This window comes from Protopterus annectens, chromosome 13.part0 (genome assembly GCF_019279795.1).
Source record: "Protopterus annectens isolate FY-2018-M chromosome 13.part0, PAN1.0, whole genome shotgun sequence".
Taxonomy (NCBI): Eukaryota; Metazoa; Chordata; order Ceratodontiformes; family Protopteridae; genus Protopterus; species Protopterus annectens.
Genome location: NC_056747.1, coordinates 505,056,217 through 505,078,557, shown reverse-complemented (window position 1 = coordinate 505,078,557; position 22,341 = coordinate 505,056,217). Strand labels below are relative to the sequence as shown.

At 42.4% G+C, this 22,341-nt stretch overlaps 1 protein-coding gene across 9 annotated transcripts in view; it reads right to left on the bottom strand.

Moving 5' to 3' along the window:
• The window catches only part of LOC122787415, a 678,631-nt gene that overhangs the window by 382,960 nt on the left and 273,330 nt on the right, over nucleotides 1-22,341 (bottom strand). For all 9 annotated transcript variants that reach the window (XM_044054125.1, XM_044054129.1, XM_044054127.1 and 6 more), the window contains exon 6: nucleotides 15,688-15,739. In XM_044054125.1, the coding sequence (XP_043910060.1) occupies nucleotides 15,688-15,739 (52 nt within the window). The remainder of the gene's footprint in view (nucleotides 1-15,687; nucleotides 15,740-22,341) is intronic.

Below are 22,341 nucleotides of genomic sequence, written 5' to 3'. Positions count from 1 at the left end.
TTAGTCTCTTTGTTTGCCAACCAATATTCCTTCCTAGCCTGGTTCATCTTTTCTATCTCCCACTTTTTGCTTTCCACTACCAAATTTCCTTATGCACCTTATTTCCATATCTATCTCGGCTGCATATCTTCTCTGTAGTACTCATACATGCTGTTTTGCAGCTCTGTTATTCTTCTTCAACTCCACTTATTTCCTCTTCTTCAGGTGCTAGAGCTCTGAGTAATTCCCTAAACCATTGTGCCTTCTCTCCAGTTAACTTCCAGGTCTTCAGCCTAGCTTCTGTAGACCTTAGAGCCTTCCCTGACCACTGCTTTCACCTAATTGTGGCAACCAGGGGTTTATGCTGCAGGCAATCTGCTTCACTGGGAATGAATTAGCAATCGACAATTCTACCCTTTTGTGCTTTTCTTATTAGGAGGAAATCTAGCAGAGTCACATGTTCGCCACTAATGTATTTGCCTTTTGACAGTCTTTCTTGCTGAACCATATGTTGGTCACGGGTCTATATCACAACCCCGAAAGATCTAAAATGTGAATGTGTATAGATCGACACATAAAGGTCGATGTACATACACAGCGAAACACGTAAAAGGTGAAAATCAAAATGCTGAACGTGTTTTGTCAGCAAAACGCAACACACAGGTAAGTACAAAATAAAAAAAATATATACATTAACACACTTATGCAGGGGGGCAAGCCCTCCTGCACCTCCCACACCCCCTTTTTAAATATAACAACTCTGAGACTGCACTACAGTGGGGAAAAGGATATATTTCCTTATCCCCACCACCATGCTGCTGGCTGGGAAACACATTCGGCTTTTTGATTTTCGCCGTTTACGTGTTTCGCTGTGTATGCACATCGACTTTTATGTGTTGATGTACATACATTCACGTTTTAGATCTTTCGGGTTTGTAATATGTAACCGGTGGTCACCATTAAGCCATTTGCAAGACAGAAGTCTAGAACAACCTCTCTTTTATTCCTGTTGCCCCACCCATGTGGTCGTAGGAAGTCCTCATTGTTCTGTCGGTCCAAATATGTGCAATCAGGTCACCCATTATCAATACCAATTCCTGCTGTCCTGCTTTATATAGTAGGTCCTGCAGCTTCTGTCTAAATGCACTCTTCCTCATTATCACAATCTTGCTGTGGGACACAGTCTGAGATTATGACTAGTATCTTGCCATTACATTGGAGTGTGAGTGCTATGGGTCTGTCACTAATTCTGATGACATTCCTCACACTGTCTTACAAAGCTGCTCCCTCACAACAATTCCCACATCATTTCTAGCCTGTCCTTTCCCTGAGCAGTAGACTCTAGATCCCAAGCAAAGTGACTGCTGCACTGCTCTTCCATTTTGTCTCTTGGATACATATGATGTCCAGCCTCCTCCTTACCTTTATTATTTAACATATGGTAGGTTGATTGGTTTTAGTTCCAGCTTTCACTAAATAGAGCTATCCCAGGTAACCCAAGCTGGGCAACTAAACACCGGCCAGCCAGTAGCTTACTGACCCACAGCTGCTGGGCTTTACGGTGGGTACACACTGACCAACAAGGGTGCATTCACCTCTATCACCATTAGCATGGGCCTCTGTCCTAGTTCAGAGTAGGCCGGGTCCTCACTCCACTTATCACTGCCAAATAACCATGCCCATTTGGCAACATCAGTCAACATGACCAAATCACCTAGAGACATATTTTACACCACTGAGTGGCTAGCCCTGCCATGGCATGCAGTCTGTGATCAGTGTTCCCCTATCTTTGGGATATTGCACATCACAGTAGATGCCCAAAGCGGTTGGTCTATGCGATTCTTCTCCCTAAAGGGCACCTTCTAGGGTCTGTGCTGCTGCCCACAACTCCATTCTTGGGTGAATTTAAGATGGAAACACTCAGCGTGTTTTTGGGAGGTGGGAGGAACCTCACAGAGACACAGGGAGAATCTCCTTTCTCCATTCTTATGTTGGCTTAATTCTTAGAATACTTTCTGGTACTTTATGAATATAATACTCTGAATGGTTATTGCTTTCCTTAAGAAACTGCATCCAAATTCAAAGTCTCTCCTTAATTTTTCAGCTTCTCTTATTTCATCATTGTCCCTTTTCACTTTGAATTATAGTTTTTTGCTTGTGCTATGTATAAGAGCCTTAACTGAGTAACTCTGAAATACCACTTCAAATTAGGTAATTCAAACTACTTTCTTCTATTGGAACACCACAAATTGGTTCATTTCGGACTACTGCCTAAATTCTTAGAAAATGTATTCACTCCCAACTATTATACCACCTCAAAAACAACACCCTCCTATCCCCATCACAACATCATAGTACAGACACAGCTCTTCTCTCCTTCCTCAATACCATAAATTATTTCTGTAACAAGAACCTACTCAGTTTTCTTGGACTTTTTGCCTTTGACACGGTCTCCCATCACAAATTTCTCAGACTTTTTCTCCTAGATTTGTGTCACTCTGCTGCCAAATGGTTCACATTTACAAAGACATGCGTCTAGAATGTTTCTCCCCAGGCCTCCTCTGAAAATTGGCTTTGATCCAAGTTGGACTTTCCCGGTAAACAAATGTTAAATAAATGATACTTTCTTCAAAGATCCAGACTATTAAATGGGATCATTAGCCCACTCCTCTTCAATATCTTCATCAATGACTTGTCCTCCTCACTAAGCAATTCAACTCTAGCATAATATGCTGATTGCTACCCCATAATCTGTGATGCCCCTTCAATCTCACTCCTCCAAAAAGCCACACAAACTGTCATATCAGTTGTCAAAATCTGGCAAGACAACTCGCACCTTTTCTTAGCTCTTCTGCCCTAGAAATATCTCAACTGAAGAGAGCCCAAACTCTCTCCTATTTTCCATTGGTACTTAACCACACCAAATTTTTGATGATCACCTGAAATTTGATAGACACATCCAACAGATAGCAACAAAATAATAATAATAATTATAATTACCAAATGCTGGACTTATTATAACAAGGTAAAAAGTTCCCAATAGGCTAGGCACACACATAGACTTGCATCCTTCCTGCCCTATGCCTCCACTGTTTTTACTAACTTACAAACTAGCCAGATGTCAAAAATTAGAACAGTCATGCAGCAAAATAGGAAGGTTTGCCACAAACTTACATTATAAAACAGACTACTGTTTAGTCCTTGGAAAGTTAAACAGGCTTACCTTCCCCAACCTACCCAAAGTTTATCAGTTACAAACAACTCATAAAATCCTCTACTTTCCAAGTAAAAGTCTTACATGTAACAGCCTTCTTCAACTGTACAACCTAGATCACTCCCTATGCTCATCTGATAAATACCTAGCAGGTGCATCACGCTCACATGGAGTCTCCCTTTTTCCTCTCTTCCTCTTTCCTTATGCCTAATTGACAACCCCACAGTCTTCAAAGGAACCCTAAAAAGCTATATGCTAGACTCCTGATCATACCACTGTATCAAGCCACCTGGCCGATTTACTTTTTTCACTTTTTCTTTAACCCCTCAACTACTTTTCATTATGCTTTCACAGAGACTTCATTTATCACACAGACTACATCTTCATCTCTATGTCTCTCTGTCCTATATCCACAAAGTATAACACCTTACCACATTTTTTTCTCTTGTACGATACAGCCACAAACACTTTCCTCTTCAGTATGCCCTCCCAAACTGAGCAGGATGAACAGAGAGAAAAACTTGGTCTGGTCCTGGTAAAATTCAAAACATATCAACAAAAACAGCAAGTGCTTAAAGCTCAGTCAAATATGAAAGCACCTAAAAACAAATGAATCTTGAGTGTACCTAGATAATAACTACCAAGTTATACCAGGAGAAAAAATAGAGCAATTCATCATCACTATGAGATTGCTCAGGAAAAGAAGTCTGAGGTTCAAAATGTTATATGCAGCAGTGTGCAAATTTTTTTCCCTGGTGATTCAGACTTTTTATGGATTCTGAATCTATGGTTGTTGCTATTTGTCTGTTTGGCTTTTCCCGGTTAGGGGTCGCCACAGCGGAACTCCGGTCCACTAATGATTGGCAGTAGATTTGTATGGTGCCGAGTTGCCATCCCGACACCCAACCTTCAGCGAAGGCACACCCATTTATGCATGTCTTTCAGAGGCCACTCGACCGCAGGGAGGACATGCAGACTCCACACATAAAGGCATTCCAGCCGAGAATCGAACAGGAGAACCTCTTGCTGTGAGGCAACAATGCTACCGCTGTACCACAGTGGCTTTGGATCCTGAATCTATGGTGAATGAACTAAATTTTCCTTGGTAGAATGATGGCTCAAGAATCCTTGTAAGAAGAAAGAAAATAATGTAGGTTCCAGCACAAAGACCAAATCAGAGGCATCATTAGAAAGAATGCCAATGAAGCCACTTCCTTCAGAAGAAGATAAAGGCTAGAAGACAGACAAAAGTAAGATCTATCCAGGATGAAAAAAATTGTAAATACAATTCAGCAGTTACTGAACTACATGAAAGCTACAGTTGAAGAAATGTGATTCAAGGTAACTAGAAGGTGAAGTAACAGAACGCCTATTGGGACAGAAAAGTTATGTACTTAGCATAACGCTCCGTGTGTGCTGTCCATCTCGTCCTTTATTCTCACTGATGGGTCAGATCCTACGGGTTTCGGATCTGATACAGACACTAGTTGGATGTCAGAATCTTTCGGCTCCAAAACCAAGGGATGGATCGGAGGAGGAGGAGCAGGCGCTGAGGAGGAAGACTGTGTCTTGCCTGAAGCCTGTGGGTTTGGATCCAGTAGTAGTTCTGCCAAGGCTGGTGTCTTCAGTAGCCTTTGCACCACTCTGTCCACATCTTCGTCAGAGAGGCTCCTGGTTGACCAGGTGGAGAGGGTAGGAGACCTTGACCTAGTTAAAAAAGTTGAAGGGAGCAGAGAAGAGATAGTCTCAGATATCTAAATTCAGTTGGCAAAGTCGAATTCGGAGCTGAAGGTTCAGATATGGAAGACTTCGGAGCTGTAGTCTCTGACTGCTCCAAAGGAGTCTTAGATCTGGTTTGAGCTGTCTGTTATGATGGATAAGTTGGAGTCGACAGTTTAGTTACTTTCAGCTTCAGCAGTCCTAGATCCGGTTTGAGCTGTCTGCTACGATGGATAAGTTGGAGCCGACAGTTTAGTTACGTTCGGCTTCAGCTCTCAAGAAAATTTTGGAGCCAAAGAAGGTTGCTTTAAAGGCTTGTCTGATTTAGAAGACTCGGTAGTTATATCCTCAGAAAAAAGGGTTTTTAAACATCCCCTTCAGAATAAGTTTGTTCCTGCACTCTAAGAGCACTCTCTGGTTGAACCCATGGCAAAGTGAACAGGAAACCTGCAAATAAAGAGGTTGCAAGCAATACACACAAAGTGTGTGAATCACTAAGGAGCATGTATTTCTGCATTGCTCACATTGCTTGAAGCAAGGGGCTTCTTTTTTTTTGTGACATATTTAGAAAAGAAAGATACACACTCGCACTTACAGACCTCTAATTAAACAGAACAGGATAGTGTAGAAAAAGTTTTTTTTTTTTTTTAAATCGTCCTCTAAGTTAAATGGACAAAAGGGACAACAAGAAAGGATAAAAAAACAACGTCCTCTAACTAAAATGGACGTTAGTAAGACAGGAATGAAGGGGGAAACATCCTCTAATTAAAGCAGACATTGGTTGGTTAGAACTTAAACGGGCACTAACCACAGAAAGTAAGGGGTAAAAGCGCTAAAGAAAGGCCTATGACTCACACTAAAGGGTAAAGATACAGAAGTTGTTTAAAAGGAAAAAACTATCAAGATAGAATAGTGAAGAGAAACAAACTGAAAGACACTTAGCAGAGAGCTTGCTAGTAGAACCTCCTTTTTTGCAGAGCAGCAAATGAGATCTGAGGAAGCTAGAGGGGTGCATTATGGGTAAAGAGGGATGCCCACGAGCTTTGCTGAAAACCTTGAGCTTTTAGAATGGCTGAGATGGATCTGACCCATCAGTGAGAATAACGGCGAGATTGACAACATCACATTAAGACATTCATAGTTAAATACTCTGATCAGAAGTACCAGAAGAATATCCAAAATGTTCAAGGAGTTTTGTAATTTACTTTATGCAGCTGAAAGAGAGGGAACAGAGGTAACTTTAGAGTAAATGGGATACAGGGATATATTTAAATTAGTTGGAAAGGTTAAACAGCAGTTGAAGAATTACGGTTTCCAATAACACATAAAGAAATTAAACTATAAATAACAAACCATCAGAAATGACATACCTATAAAATATTTCAGGCAAAGTGAATAAAGATTAACTGAAGAAGGGACACTTTACATTTTATTTAACTGAGACCCAAGGCAGTGAACAGTACCTGAATTCAGGAAAAAAGCAATAGTATCTGTAATACGAACAAAGGGAAGGATTCCACTAAACCGTCATCCTATAGATCAATATCAGCCCTAAACATGCTTATAAAGTATTTTTGGGGAAACTGGTAGCAAAAATATTACTGCGGTTGACAGACACTGACCAGTGTAGGTCTGTGGGAGGTAGTAGACACACAAATAATATATTATTAAAGCTATACTGATATAAGAAGATGCTGCGGAAAAGAGGAACCTGTTCGTGACAGTCGGCCTTGATATGGAAAATGTATTTGCTCTGGTCAGTTGGGAACACAGAATACAGACAAATAAATATGGGTTCCCAGAAAAAAATAAAATTAAATGACAAATACCTTAATGCTCATGAGTAAATATAACTACAAAATGATGGTTATGTGAGACATTTATACTACACTACACTACACTGAAGAACAAGACAATGATGTTCAATGCACCCACTTCTACTTCCACTGTATGCAAAACTACTGGCTATCCAGGTAAGGTATTCAGAAATAAAATGGTACAACTGGTCAGGGAAAATTACTGAAATTGCATTATCTGCAGATGCTGTATTACTTTATCTTACCAGTCCAAAGCAGGATGTGCCTATTCTATTTAAGCTGCTGAAAATGTCCAGGGCATATAAAGGGACAAAATATACAAGGGGAAAACCAAGGCTCTTTCAATAACCTACTGGCCAACTCAAACATTGGTACAAATATATGCATACCGATGGGGGTATTCAATAATAAAGTATTTAGGACTTTCATTGGATACAATAAAGGAAACTTTAAATGAGGTAAAACAGAAGGTACTGAATAAATTAAAAGCATGGAAATTAATTATATTGGACCTGGATCATGTGGTCTAAGTGGTGAAAATGTTTACAGCATCAATACTTTACACAGAGTAGGCTTTCATGATCCCACCTGAAGACAAAGTACCAATGATGATAAAGAAAAAGATTCATGAGTTTATATAGCAAGCGAAGCACAGCAGAGTGATATGAGAAAAGAAGACAATGCCACTTGAGTTGACAGGCTTTTGTAATACCTAAAAAACTAGTATAAGGCCACACAATAAAGACTTGACTATCTGACTCTTGACTGACTTTTGTTTCAATTACTAGTGATTGGATATTGAATATTTACATCAAATGACTCAATTCTATATACATATATCCACGTGTGTGTGTGTGTGTGTGTGTGTATATATATATATATATATATATATATATATATATATATATATATATATATATATATATACAAATATATATGGATGTGTGTGTATATATATATATATATATATATATATATATATATATATATATATATATATACACACACACATACATACATACAGATACACACACACAAGTATTGACAACATAACCTAGTACTGAGGAAATGTAGTTTTCCAACCTTAAGCTAGTATGGGTAGTACACACTTTCCTTAAGGAAGAACAAGTCAACAAAAATGGAAAACTAGTAGTTCAGGAATGACTGTGCTTGATATTTACATATGAATTACTAAACTAGGCGGCTGTCACAGCTCAAGTACGGTCTATATCAAAGATCAATTTGCATTCTTATTAAAAGCAAGAAAACAGGATTCAAGCTGGAATTGCTTGTTTAAACAGTGGTTTATTATGTTAAAACGAGATGAGCACTTTTGCTCTTGTCAGAGCAGTAACAAGTAATACATTTTCAACATAAACAGCTATGTAAATTACAACAAAGGCTTTACTTCAGGAGCACTTAAACAGATCACAGTCAATGACAGTGATTGGAATAGTGGCACATTCAAAGTCTGCATCTTTATAGTTATTGGTGCCATTAACTCCTTATCTAAGTACACAGTCCCTATATTTCTGTCTGTTGATCAGTATGCCAGGTATAATGTCAAAAAACAATACAGGCATCAGGTCCTGCATTTTTACTACAATAATATAGTATATAATGAAACAGATAGCAGTGAGACTACAGTCTGTGTGAAATGTTGTGATGGGAGAGGGCAGGAGACTGATGTTTAACAGAATTCAAAACAAAGGTCTGCTGCTAAGGTTAGAGGTGCAATTACGATTTAGCAACTGTGTGGGATTCCAGGAAGTCTCATAGAGCCAGGACATGCACATGTGTGTATTCGCATGTCTGTGTGGCAGTGGAATGTATAGGGTTTCTACTTCTGCTGTAATGACAGCTCAATGAAGCGGTGTTCTGGGTCATTCATGTACTCTCTATAAGCAAAAGTTCAATACAGCAACACAATGTGGCAATAAAGGCATAAAAGCGACTGCTTCTGGTACAGGGTTTGCCCTCCTGCACTACATAACTCGTGTGTTTACCCTGCCCTTGACTTGACACATTACTTCCAAAAAATACTTTCCTTACCAGAAGCACTACACAAGACACTCACACACCTGCACAACACTAAACCTATCTCCTTACCCTGCCCTTACTCTAACCTTGTCCAAAAACACTTATACACATTCTCCTACCCCTATTACTGAAACTTTCTGTAAACCCAAACGTTTCAGCTTTAACATTGCTACTGTAACCAAAGCGATCTTCATTTCAGTAAAACCAGCATTCAACATATTTTACATATGTGTGTGAGCAAACATACGTGCATATATATTTATATGCATGTGTGTGTGTGTGTGTGTGTGTGTGTGTACATGATATATATATACTTATATATACCGACAGGAATACATGTGCTAATTTCAGTGTTCAGAAACACTGATGGACGCTACATCAATGTGTACATATTAAAAGTAACTAACCTCAAAAATAAAACACATTAAAGCCACCCTATCCACTTTTACTCATGTATGCCTACCCTAACTGTGAAACCGCCCCAACTCCAACCCTGCATATCTGCATATTACCTACAAAAAAAACCCCTCTTTCCCTAATAGTGTCAGTACACAGGACATTCACACAGTCACCTCACAGAAAAGTACAGTTTTGTACCTACCATAAATGTAAATGTTCGTGTGTTCACCTTGCTGCAGTCATTACACTTGGGTTATCCTGTCGTCAGACGGTTCCGCAGTCGGCCGGATTTCCAAAGTCTTGGTCCGACGTCGGTTGCTGTCACCTCATCCCTGACGTCAGTGCACAAGGGATACATATATTGCAACCGATGCCATTTTCTTCAGTTTTTCTTGCCCCAGATGTCAGGTGCCCCCAAAAAGGTGATCCAAATTATTACCAAAAGGTGGGAACACTGTACAAACACAAAATCTCTTCAGCTAAAAACAAATACATCAGTAAGGCTTAGCAAAGATTTAGCCAGTAAATCAGAGGGGTTGGAGGGAGGGTAACCTGGACTGCAGCAGGGTGAACACTCGAACATCTACATTTATGGTAGGTACAAAACTGTACTATGTTCATCGTGTTACCCTGCTGCAGTCATTACACTTGGGTTGAGTCCCAAAGCTAAGGTAGGGTGGAGGCATCATAGAGGGTTAGTGGAGGCAATGAGGCCCTGCAGGACTGCAGTGGCAAAGCCTGCCCTGGACTTAGAATAAAGAGGTAAGTGATAGTGTTTGGTGAAGGTGTGCACAGAACTCCAAGTTGCAGCTTCTAAGATTTCCTTGGTAGGAACCCCCTGAGAAAGGCTGTAGAGGTAGCTGTTGCCCTGGTAGAGTGGGATCTAATGGTAGGAGGAACTGGTTTCTCATGATGGGTATAGCAGAATCGTATGCAATGGCCTATCCATTTAGAAATGGTTTGCTTGGATATGGCCCTCCCTTGAGAAGCTGTAGCATAGGAAACAAAGAGCTGGTCAGTTTTTCTGAAAGCCTTAGTTTTATCCAAGTAGTAACGAAGCTGCCTGTGAATGTCCAAGGAATGCAGGAGGCTCTCACCTTTGTTCTGTGGATTGGGGTAGAAAGTGGGTAGGTGGATGGTTTGATTTAGAGCCACACTGGAAAATACCTTAGGCATGAAGGAAGGATTAGTTCGTAGAGAAACTCTGTCTTGATGAAAAATGAGGAAAGGTTCCACTGCCATAAGTGCCTGCAATTCTGAAACTCTCCTAGAAGAAGTTACTGCCAGGAGCAGGGCAGTCTTCCAAAACAGGAACTGAAGGTCTGCAGAAAAAGCTGGTTCAAAGGGAGGTAGCGTTAGTTTTTCCAGAACAAAGTTGAGGTCCCATGTTGGTGTAGGAGCTCTTCTAGGTGGTCTAATGTTTTTTGCCCCTCTGAGGAACTGCCTTAGGAGAGGATTTGAAAATAAAGGTGGATTTGTGTCGTAGTAAGCTGAAATAGCTGAAGCATGGATTTTAATTGAGGAGAAGGAAAGTCGTTTATGCAACATCTCAGCTAAATACTGCAGAATGTGAGGCATATGAGGCTGAGTTGTGTCTTGGCCTTTAGCTTGGTTCCAAGCAGAAAACCTTTTCCATTTGTCCGAGTAAGTCTTCCTGGTGCTTGGCCTCCTGGTTCTAGAATAACATCCAGTACTGCTTGTGAAAGAGGGGCTGGTTGGATGTTTAACTGATTTGCCATGCAGCCAGGTTTAAGGTTTTGATCTGGCTGTGTAGAATCTGCTTGTCTTGCTGCGTGAGCAAATGAGGTATTTGAGGCAATATCCATGGTGGGCTGTGAGCCATATTCTTCAATAGCGTGTACCAGTGCTGGCGTGGCCAGTCTGGGGCTATGAGAATCATTCAAGGTTTCTCCTTTTTGACCTTCAAAAGAACCTTTGTGAGAAGAGGTAATGGAGGAAAGGCATATGCTGTCAGGTTTTTCCAACTGAAGGAGAGAGCGTCCACTTTCCAAGCTTGATGGTGGAATGTCCTTGTACAAAATTTTGTCAGCTGGTAGTTTTGAGGACTGGCAAACAGGTCTATATTTGGTAGGCCCCATTTTTGAGTTATCATTGTAAATATTTGTGGGTCTAGCTTCCACTCGTGGGGATCTTTGATGTTTCTGCTTAGGTCGTCTGCCAATGTGTTTTTCTTTCATGGCCTGAATTGAGTTTGTAACTGGACTTGGTAGGCCAGAGCTGTGTTCCATAAGATTATTGCTTGAATGCAGAGAGGGTAGGAATGAGTGCCCCCTTGTTTGTTTATGTACCACACTACTGTGGTGTTGACCGTCTTTATTGCAAGTTGTCCAGGCTGTAGTAGATACTTGAAGGCTGTCAGAGCTTTCTGTACAGCTAGCATCTCTTTTTGGTTTATGTGCAGTTTTCTTTGTTCTGCAGTCCATATGCCTTGAATGCATTGCCCTGCCATGTGTGCCCCCCAGGCATAGTCTGAAGCATCTGTTGTGATAGTTTGCCTGGGTGGGGGCAAGGTGAAAGGCTGACCCTTGTTGAGGTGACATGCCTGTGCCCACCATAGAAATTCCTGTTGAAGGCAGGGAATGAGAGATATCACTGTGTCCAAGCTGTGGCTGTGTTGAGACCATACGCTTTTTAGGTACCACTGTAATTTCCTCATATGCAGTTTTGAAAATGGTATTATCAGAATGCAAGATGCCATGAAGCCCAAAGCCTGCAGAATTTTTCTTGCAGTTAATTGGGTCTTTGTTGCCATTGTCTTGAAATACTGAGTCAGTTGTAATTGCTTGTTTGGTGTAAGATAAGCCTTCTGGGCCATTGTGTCCAAGCTGGCACCCACGAATGTCATTTTTTGTGAGGGTACCTGTTTTGACTTCTTTTCGTTTACTGTGTACCCCAGACAATTCAGTAGATTCTTCACAAAAGCCAGATGTTGTAAGAGAATGTCTTTTCTTTCTGCTTGGATGAGGCAGTTGTCCAGGTATGGATATATTTGAATTCCTCTTTGTCTGCAGTATGCAATCACTGGTGCCAGGCATTTTGTGAATACTCTGGGCGCAGTAGATAAGCCAAAGGGCAGTGCAGAGAATTGATAATCGGTTGAACCTGCAATGAAACGGATGTATCTTCTCCAACATTGTCTGATAGGGACATGCAGGTATGCCTCCTTGAGGTCCAATGTTACCAGCCATGCTTCCTTGCCCAACATGGGAAGTAGCTGCTGTAGTGTTAGCATCTTGAATTTGGGAACTTGTAAGTGTTTAGAAGTGAAAGGTCCAGAATTGGTCTCCAAGCATTTTCTTTTCTGGGTACTAGGAAGAGTCTTGAGTAAAATCCTTGGCCTTGCTCTTGAGTTGGTACCGTCTGAATGGCTCTCATGGCCATGAGAGCTGTAATTTGTTTTTGAGCCTCTGCCCTTTGATTTTGTGGCAGGTTTGGCATTCCTCTTTTTATTGGCAAGGTGTGAAAGTGGAATCTGTATCCTCGTAAAATTATGTCTAGTACCCATTTGTCCTTTGTGACCATGTGCCAGTTGTCTACAAATAGTGCTAGTTTCCCCCCCAGGGGGGCTGACAAAAGAGCTTTGTTTGGCCAGCTGAGGTGCAAGTTATTGAGTTTGCCTTCTAGTGGGCTGAGACCTGTCTTCTTCTCCCTTCTGGGTTGGAGTGCCCCATTGGCGAGGTTTATACCGAGCTTGTGGTTGCCCTCTGCCCCTTGGGTGCCTGTATTTACCCCTCTGAGGCCTGTCAGTGGCTGGAAAGGACCAATTTTTTGTTGGCCAGTTTCTGCTGAAGCGAGGGGGTTGTACTCATAGGCGGCCTTAGGCATAGGCCAACTAGGCGGCCGCTCTAGTAGGGGCACTTTTCCAGTATTTATTTGGTATAGATAGACCAGGATGGGGGCACCAGGTGGTGTGGTGGGGAGCACCATGGAGCCCTTTTGCCTAGGGCACCAGCTGACCTAAGGCCACTCCTGGTCTTGTACTTGTACGAAAACTTTGACTGTCTGCATTGATTTTGCCTTATCTTCCATTTTCTTTAAAACTTCTTCTACTTTAACACCAAAAAGAACATCCTGCTGTAAGGGAGCATCTAGTAGTTTTGCTTTAACATGATCAGGCAGACTTTGTTCCTTTAACCAGGTATGCCTATGTATAACTGATCCAGTGACAGCTGCTCTGCAGGAGGCCTCTAAAGAATCAAACCCACATTGTAAGGTATGTTTGCCCACCTGCTCGGTGGCGTGCAACAAATCCTGTACTTCTTTCAATTCAGATTGTTGAGGAAGGATGGTTATCTTTTGCTTTAACTGAGAGATCATAAATTGCTGATACTTAAGCATATGAAATTGACAGTTTAGAGCTCTCATAGCTAAAGTGGCTGAGGTGTAAACCTTTTTCCCCCATCTGTCTAGTGCTCTTGAATCCCTTCCAGAAGGTACTGGATTTTTAGCCATGGAAGCCTTAGCCCCCTTGGGACCCTGGGAGATCGTCTCTGGGTCAGCTACTGGGCTTTTGTAAAGAAATTTGTGGGAGTCAGGTACTCTGTAGTATCTGTCAGGCTTGGCTGGGGCAGGAGGCAGAGAGTCAGGGTTGAAACTGGATTCTAAATAGACATCATCCACAATGTCCAAAACAGGAGGGATGGCTAGAGGTCTGTGTTGGGGGAGTAAAAGAAACTCTCTGACCTTTTTCTTGGAATCAGAGTAATCCTGACCTTCCCAGTGAAAATGTTCCCTCATAGTGCATAAAGTTTCCCCAAAAGAGTAATCTTCTGGAGGGGAAGCTGAGGGAATAGAGTCCTCAGCATCAGAATCTTCATAAGGAGAGAAGGAATAGTCTTGGTCCTCAGAGGAATCCGAAGAAAAAGACAGTTGTTCAGAGTTAGCAGATTCTTCCTCTTGTCTAGGCCTTTTGTCAGAAGGAGGCTGAGAACCCCTGATAAGAAAAATCAAATCTTCAGCCATCTTGAGCATCTGTTTCTTAGGCATAGGGCCTTGAACAGGAGACTGAAGTGAAGCCTTTTTCGGTTTGGAAGGAGTCTTCGACTTGGAAAACGTTTTGACTGTAAGAGTCGTCAGTCTGAAAATGCCTTCAGAAACCGATGGCGTTTCAGAAGCATCGACGTCCTTGGAAGGTACCATCGTCGGTGGGGCCTGAAGTAAAAGGCTGCGTCGGCCTAGTACATTCCGTCAAAATATCTGAAGCGGTCTCTGTTTCCTGGACTGCGGTAGTCAGAGGCTGCGTCGGAGCCTCACTGATAACTGGAGAACCAGAGACCAGATCAACCAAGGCCTCGGAATCGGGCTTAGACCTGGGCTGTCGATCCTTATCCCTGCGCATTTTGTGAACGCCGGTAGTCGGTAGCTTCGACGGCATGTTATAATTAAATTTTCTGCCAAAAAAGTGTCGTGCGAAATCAAAGCGTCTTTTAATAGTACGTTTATTAAATCTAGCACAAAAACTACAAGAAGTGATGTCGTGATCAGGGCCTAGGCAAAGTATGCAGTAAGAATGAAAATCCTTATGAGGTATTTGCTTCCCACAAGAAATACAATTGTTAACTTTTTCTGACATCGGACTGAGGCAAGAAAAGTTCCCCAATGGGGCACTTAGCTTTATAGAAGACTTCGGTCTGAAATTCGAATTCGAAAATCTCAGGAGTCGGCCGACCGGCACTTGCGAACTGCTTCTGCTTCGGGAACCGCGCGGCAAGAAAGACTGAAGAAAATGGCGTCGGTTGCAATATATGTACCCCTGGCACACTGACGTCAAGAATGAGACGACAGCAACCAACATCGGACCAAGACTTTGGAAATCCGGCCAACTGCGGGACCACCTGACGACAGGATAACCCAAGTGTAATGACTGCAGCAGGGTAACATGATGAACATCATACACAAACAACAGTACATCAACCCCTCCCACTCTAAGCCTAACCTGTAAACAGTTCCACATACACTCCTGCATCAATGCTGCAACTTTCTGTATACCCAAAAGTTTCAGCATTAGTATAAAACCCACTTACCTTCATGCAGTCATACCTTACACACCAAAGGGAAAGTCAATAGTCCAAACATCAGCACTTCTGGCAGTAAAATACAACTGCCCTTGATAAAAAAAAGACATTAATTAAATCTATTGATAAAAGCAAATTCAACAAAGTTAACTGCAACCATACACACACACACGCACACACTAGTAATAGCTGCTATCTGCTAGTGCATCAAGATGTGGGACATAATGGCTAGTGAAAAAAAGTTGGTCCAGGGACATGTGAAACTTGAAGAGCTGGTGCCCAATGAGTCTGCTGTTACAGTAATGGACTAGATCCTAGATATTCTGTATTACAATACTATAAACATTAGGTTCTAATACAAGTGCAGGACTACTCTGTAATCCAAGCATGTAGGTTTTATATAGGCACAAGTATTACTAACTGCAGACTGCAAAATTCATAGTAATCCATCTGTCCATCTACAACTCCATACATAGTAACTCACCACAAATTTGGCATCAGATCTTTCTTCATCATCACTGCTATTAATGTCTTCGCTGAAAAAAAAAATGAAAAATTAAAATACATGAAAGACATTCTACATGGCTGAAGTATTTCAGTACCTCAGATTTTAACAGCCATTAAGTTCAGCTTGCTTCTACCATACTTATGTGTCTTGTCACCATTTAAAACACTATGGTAAAAGGGACAAATGAGTTGTTAATTTAAGATCACTACATGGATGAAAATACAAAACATCTTTCATATTAAAGTTACTGATTACACTCAGCTCCATAAAGGGAAGGATTCTGTAGAGCAGACTATGATTTCCTGGATGCAAATATCCAGCATGACATCACTTCAAGAACATGTCAGTCAGATCTGATACAGTTATGTTTCTTGTTCATGTATAAGGCAGACAAAGCAAAACCACTAATGGTGACTAACCTGTACTACAGAAAAGTCTCCAACATGGTATGCACTGAAAACTGGTAGTGAAATTAAAGGGCATACGGATAGGGATGGGACCCTAACTTATGAAAGATAAGGAAGTAGATACTGGATGACACGTAATAAAGATGTCAGTAGACAAGGAAGAGAAGTGAGTCTCCAGTCACCGTATTATCGCCAATCTTGATAAATATATCTGCCTCCAGCATAATGAAAAGAGAACAAGGCCAGTAGATCTCCTTTCTAAACCACCAAATCTGGTCAGCAGTTAAAGAAGAAGGAACATCAAATGGGACGTGATAAAGCTAGCACTTGGAGATTTGGTTACTAAAACTTATAAAGTTATGGAGATAAGGTAGGTGGCATGCTATCTGGGGGAATATACAGCCAACAGTGAGAATAAGTAGGGAAGACAGAAAAAAAAAAGATCTAAAGTAATTCTCACAACTAGTCCAAAGGTGTAGGGCAGTGGTGATTACTATCATATAAGGATGCTTAATAAGTAACACACAAACACAATTAGTATGAATTCCATGAGGTCTATACTGAAAAAGTCACTGGGAAGGTCTGTGTTTTTACACACACACACACACACACACACACACACACACACACACACACACACACACACGCACACATATGTCATGGCAGATTTTTTTTTTTTTTAACACTCACACCATTTCTTTCTTTCTTTCTTTGACTAAACACACACTTTTCTTTTTTTTAAAGAAGAAACATCTTTATTAAACCATCACTCATGACATAAGCAATTATACATATATACAATTATATTTCATATAAATGAAAACAAAAGTACAGTTTTGTACCTACCATAAATGTAGATGTCCGAGAGGTATGCATCTGCAGTCCTAACAAATGGGTTGTCCTGCCTCAGGCAGCCCTTTGATCGGCCGGATTCCAAAGTCTGGGTCTGGCCTCGGCTGATGTCGCACTTCACCCGACGTCATAGCTGCAGTTAACCGGGTATAAAGGCATCAGCCGACGCCATTTTCCTCAGTGTTTCTTGCCCCAGATGCCAGGTGCCCTCTAGGAAGGCTAAATTTGGATAAATGCAAATGTTTCCAAACAATAGAGAGCAAATAGAAATAAACATGTATATACATATATACAAACAAATACACCATAATAGATTCCCCCAGCTAGCTAAGAGATGGGCAAATACCCTAGGAGTACCACAGAGGGGAAGGAGGTTGGGTAATCCTGACTGCAGATGCATGCCTCGGACATCTACATTTATGGTAGGTACAAAACTGTACTATGTCCTTCAAGGATGCATCTGCAGTCCTAACAAATGGGTAGAATACCATAGCCAAACTGGGGGAGGAGGTACTAAGAAGATTATGGTGTAGTTAAGATCCCTTGCAAAACAGCAGTGGCAAAACCTGCTCGGGATCTGGAGTATAAGGGTAGATTATAATGCTTGGCAAATGTATGCACGGAGCTCCAAGTAGCAGCCTCTAAAATGTCTTTGGTAGCCACTCCTCGTAAAAAAGCTGTAGTAGTGGCTGTAGCCCTTGTGGAGTGAGGTCTGATGTTTTCTGGAGTTGTCTTTCCATGATAAGAGTAACAAAATCTAATGCAATTTCCTATCCATTTTGAGATTGTCTGTTTTGAAATTGCTTTTCCTTCCATTCCTGTTGCATATGCTACCAGAAGCTGGTCAGTTTTTCTATTGTTCTTGGTTCTGTCCAGGTAGTAGCGCAATTGTCTATGCACATACAAGGTATGTAGTAGTCTTTCCCCCCTGTTCTGTGGGTTGGGGAAGAATGTAGGTAGGTGTATTGCTTGGTTTAATGATACCCTGGAGACCACCTTTGGCATAAAAGTAGGCTTAGTTCTCATGGACACTCTATCCTGATGGAAGATAAGGAAGGGCTGTACTGCCATTAATGCCTGTAATTCAGAAACCCTTCTTGCTGAAGTGATTGCAAGCAGGAAAGCAGTTTTCCATGATAAGTACTGTAATTCTGCTGTTGCTGCTGGTTCAAAAGGGGGGAGTGTCAACTTTTCTAGCACAAAGTTCAAGTCCCATGTAGGCAATGGTGGCTTCCTTGGTGGCTTTACATTCTTAATTCCTCTCAGAAACTGCCTGAGTAGAGGATGAGAGAAGACTGGAGGATCCATGTTGTATTCTGCTGAAATAGCTGACGCATGAATCTTAATGGAGGAGTAGGACAGGCCATTGTGGAAAAGCTCTGCTAAGTATTCCAGGATGTTAGCTATGTTTACCAGTGATACATTTTCTCCTTTTGCTGCACTCCAAATGAGATATCTTTTCCATTTTGCTGAATAAGTTTTTCTTGTTGGGGGTCTGCGAGCCTCCAAGATAATATCTTTAACCCTTTGAGATAAATCTGGGTTATTTTGTCTTATGCAATGTTCCAAGCAGCTAGCTGCAGTGTTTTCAAGTTTGGATGCAGGGTTTTGAAGTTGTTCTGTGTTAGCAGTAAAGGAACTAGGGGTAGAGGCCATGCGTGTTCCCGAGACATACTCCTCAGTAATGGGTACCAATGCTGCCTCGGCCAGTCTGGAGCTATCAGGATGATCCTTGGGTGATCTTCTTTGATCTTCAATAGCACCTTGTGCATCAAAGGAAGAGGTGGGAGTGCATATGCTGTCAGGTTTTCCCAACTGAAAGATAGGGAGTCCACCTTCCAAGCAAGTGGGTGGTATGTCCTTGTGCAGAATTTTTTCAATTGGTGGTTGTGTGGGGATGCGAATAAGTCTATTTCTGGTAGTCCCCATTTCCCTGTAATGGATTTGAAGATGTCTGGATGCAGCATCCATTCGTGGGCATCCGTGGTAGTTCTGCTTAAGATGTCTGTTAGTATATTTTCTTTTCCTGGCACAAATATTGCCTGGAGCTGGATGTTGAGGCTCAGGGCCACATTCCAGAGGTCCATTGCCATCCGGCATAGAGGATATGAATGTGTGCCTCCCTGTTTGTTGATATACCACATAACCGTGGTGTTGTCCATCCTTATCAGCAATTGACCCTGTTGAAGAAACTGTCTGAATGTCTGAATTGCCAGTTTTACTGCCAGCATCTCTTTTATGTGTAGGTTCAGCTGGTCTTGAGTCCATAAGCCTTGTATGCACTTGTCCAGCATGTGTGCCCCCCAACCGAGGTCTGAGGCGTCTGTGGTGATAGTCTGGCTTGGTTGAGGGCTGTGGAAGGGCAGTCCTTTGTTCAATTGACAGGCCTGAGCCCACCATCGGAATTCTTGCTTCAGGCATGGAATTATTGGAATTTGGGTTTCTAGGCTGCGCTTGTGCTGAGACCATAAATTCCTTAGGTACCATTGCAACTTCCTCATATGTAGTCTGGCATGTGGAATCAATATTATGCAGGATGCCATGTAACCCAGGGCTTGCAGGACTTTCCTTGCTGTAAGCTGGTTCTGCGTTGTTAATGCCATGAAATAGAGTGGTAGGTGCTTCTGCTTTTCTGCTGTGAGGAATGCCATTTGGTTTGATGTGTCCAGTTCTGCACCCAAGAAAGTTATCCTTTGGGATGGTATCAGCCTTGACTTTTATGTTGACTGTGTATCCCAGGGCTTGCAATAGGTGAATGACCTTTCTCAAATCTTTTGTTAATTTGTTTTTGTTGTCCGCTTGTAACAGGCAGTCATCCAGGTAAGGGTAAATTTAAATTCCCTGAAGCCTGCAATGAGCAATTACTGATGCCAGGCATTTCGTGAATACTCTGGGCGCAGTAGATAAGCCAAAGGCAATGCTGAGAATTGATAATGCTCTGATCCTGCAAGAAATCTGAGGTATCTTCTGCAATTTGGTCGTATGGGGACGTGCAGGTATGCCTCCTTGAGATCTAGAGTTACCAGCCAAGACTCCTTGCCCAGCATGGGAAGAAGCTGCTGTAGGGTCAGCATCTTGAATTTTGGAACAATGAGATATGTGTTCAGAGCGGACAGGTCGAGAATAGGTTTCCACTGGTTTTCCTTTCTTGGCACCAGGAAAAGTCTGGAGTAAAATCCTTGCCCTTGTTCCATAGACGGTACCTTTTCTATAGCTCTCATCCTTATTAAGTGGTCTATTTGTTGTAGAGCGTTTGTCTTTTGATTTGGAGGTAGGTTTGGCATTCCTCTCTTCCTTGGTAGAGTATGGAAGTGAAACCTGTAACCTTTGTCTATTGTCTGTAAAATCCATTTGTCCCCTGTAATGTAATGCCAGTTTACTGAAAATAAGGCTAGCTTTCCACCTAAGGGTGCTTCTAGTTGTTCCCTGGTAGGCGGTTTCAGAGCCAAGTCACTGTGATTGTCCTGTGGAAGTGGTAGTGGCTGGATCTGTGGCAGTACTCGCTGGTTGTTAGGCTGCCACTGGCGTCCCCTGTAGGCACCTCTGGATTGACCTCTGCCTCTTGGGCCTATTCCTGCCTCTCTGTGCTCTGGTGGTGTCTGGAAAGGACCAATTCTTGGAAGGCCAGTTCCTACTAAACCTTGGAGGCTGGACCTGTAAGAAATCCTTGACTGTCTGGACAGATTTTGCTTTCTCTTCCACCTTCTTCAACACTTGCTGTGCAGGGGAGCCAAACAAACTGTGTTTATCCATGGGAGCATCTAGGAGCTTTGACTTTACATGGTCTGGTAAGGACTGCTCTTTTAACCATGCATGCCTTCTGATCACTGTACCAGTCATAGCTGATCTAAAGGAAGCCTCCAGTGCATCATAGCCGCATTTTAAGGAATGATTACTGACCTGCTGAATGTTATGTACCATTTCCTGAAGGGACTTTCGGTCTAAAGGTTCAGGCGAGGACAGTTTTTTAGTTAACTGATCTAACATAAATTCCTGATACTGAATCATGTGGAATTGACAGTTTAAGGCCCTAGCGAAAGAGTAGCAGAAGTATAAACTTTTTACCCCATCTCTAAGGCCCTAGATTCCCTTTCAGAGGGAGGGGTTTTGGCAGAGGCAGCTGCTACAGCCTTGGGGCCCTGTGAAATAGTTTCAGGATCTGCAAAAGGAGCCTTATACAAGTGATAATGTGTGTCCGAACCCTGTAGTATCTGTCGGGCTTAGCAGGGGCCGGAGGAAGTGAATCAGGAGCAGTACAAGCATCATTAAATGCATCATCCACAACTGTAAGTACTGGAGGAATGGCTAAAGGCCTATGCTGTGGCAAATGCAAAAAGGTCCTAAGCCTTTTCCTACAGTCTGAAAAATCCTGGCCCTGCCACTGAAATTGTTCCCTCATAGCATGCAAGGTTTCCCCAAAAGAAAATTCCTCAGGAGGAGAGGCAGAAGGAATGGAGTCTTCTGCATCAGAGTCCTCATATGGAGAATAAGGGCCTTCTGGAGGGTTTGTATTTTCTGAATCATCAGAGGAGTAATCTGTAGAAACTGGCTCAGGGGGCTCTGCTCTAGGCCTCTTCTCTGGAGGGGGTGAGAGGCCTGTCAGGGTGAGGCTGGGATCCCCTGATCAAAAGAAATGAGATCCTCTGCTAGACTAAGCATTTGAGTACTAGAGCTAGGCCTGTGAGAGGGGGTTTTAGCAGGCACGGTCTTTGTTGATTTTGCTGCTTTAGCCCTGGTAAAAGCCTTAATTGACATGGATGCAGGGGGCCTAGCAGCTCCACGTGCAGGAGTAGATATATCTAAAGGGATAGTATCTGATAAATCCTGAGAACCTGTAAGAGCAGGTGGAACTTCAGTAGCAGATTCAGCCATGCTGGATGAGGCCTCGGTAGGAGGCAAGCTTTCGGCCGAAGGAAGAACCGAGGACTTGGTTTCAGCCGAAACCGAGACACTCGCGGTTGACTTAACCGCGGTTTCGGCCGAAACCGCGAGACTGGCAGTGTCGGTCCTTTTCCGCTTTTAGCTAATTGTGAAGTCGGAGTCTCCGGCGGCATGTTGTAAGCAAAAGCGGGAAAAACTCCTCTGCAAACTCCGACCGGCGTCTAAGTGTCCATCGGTTGAAGGAAGCACAGGCTAGACAAGCTGCTACGCCGTGGCCTGGGTCCAGACAAGGTAGGGAGTAAGAGTGGAAGTCTTTATGACGTATGTGTTTCCCACAAGTTAAACAGTTATTCACTTTTTCTGACATCGGCTGAGGCAAGAAAGAGTCCCCAACGGGTACTTAGCTTTTAGAAGTCTTGGTAGTAGCAATCTCTGGTTCTGACCGACCGGCACTTGCGAACAGCTTCTGCTTGAGCCGCAGCGGCAAGAA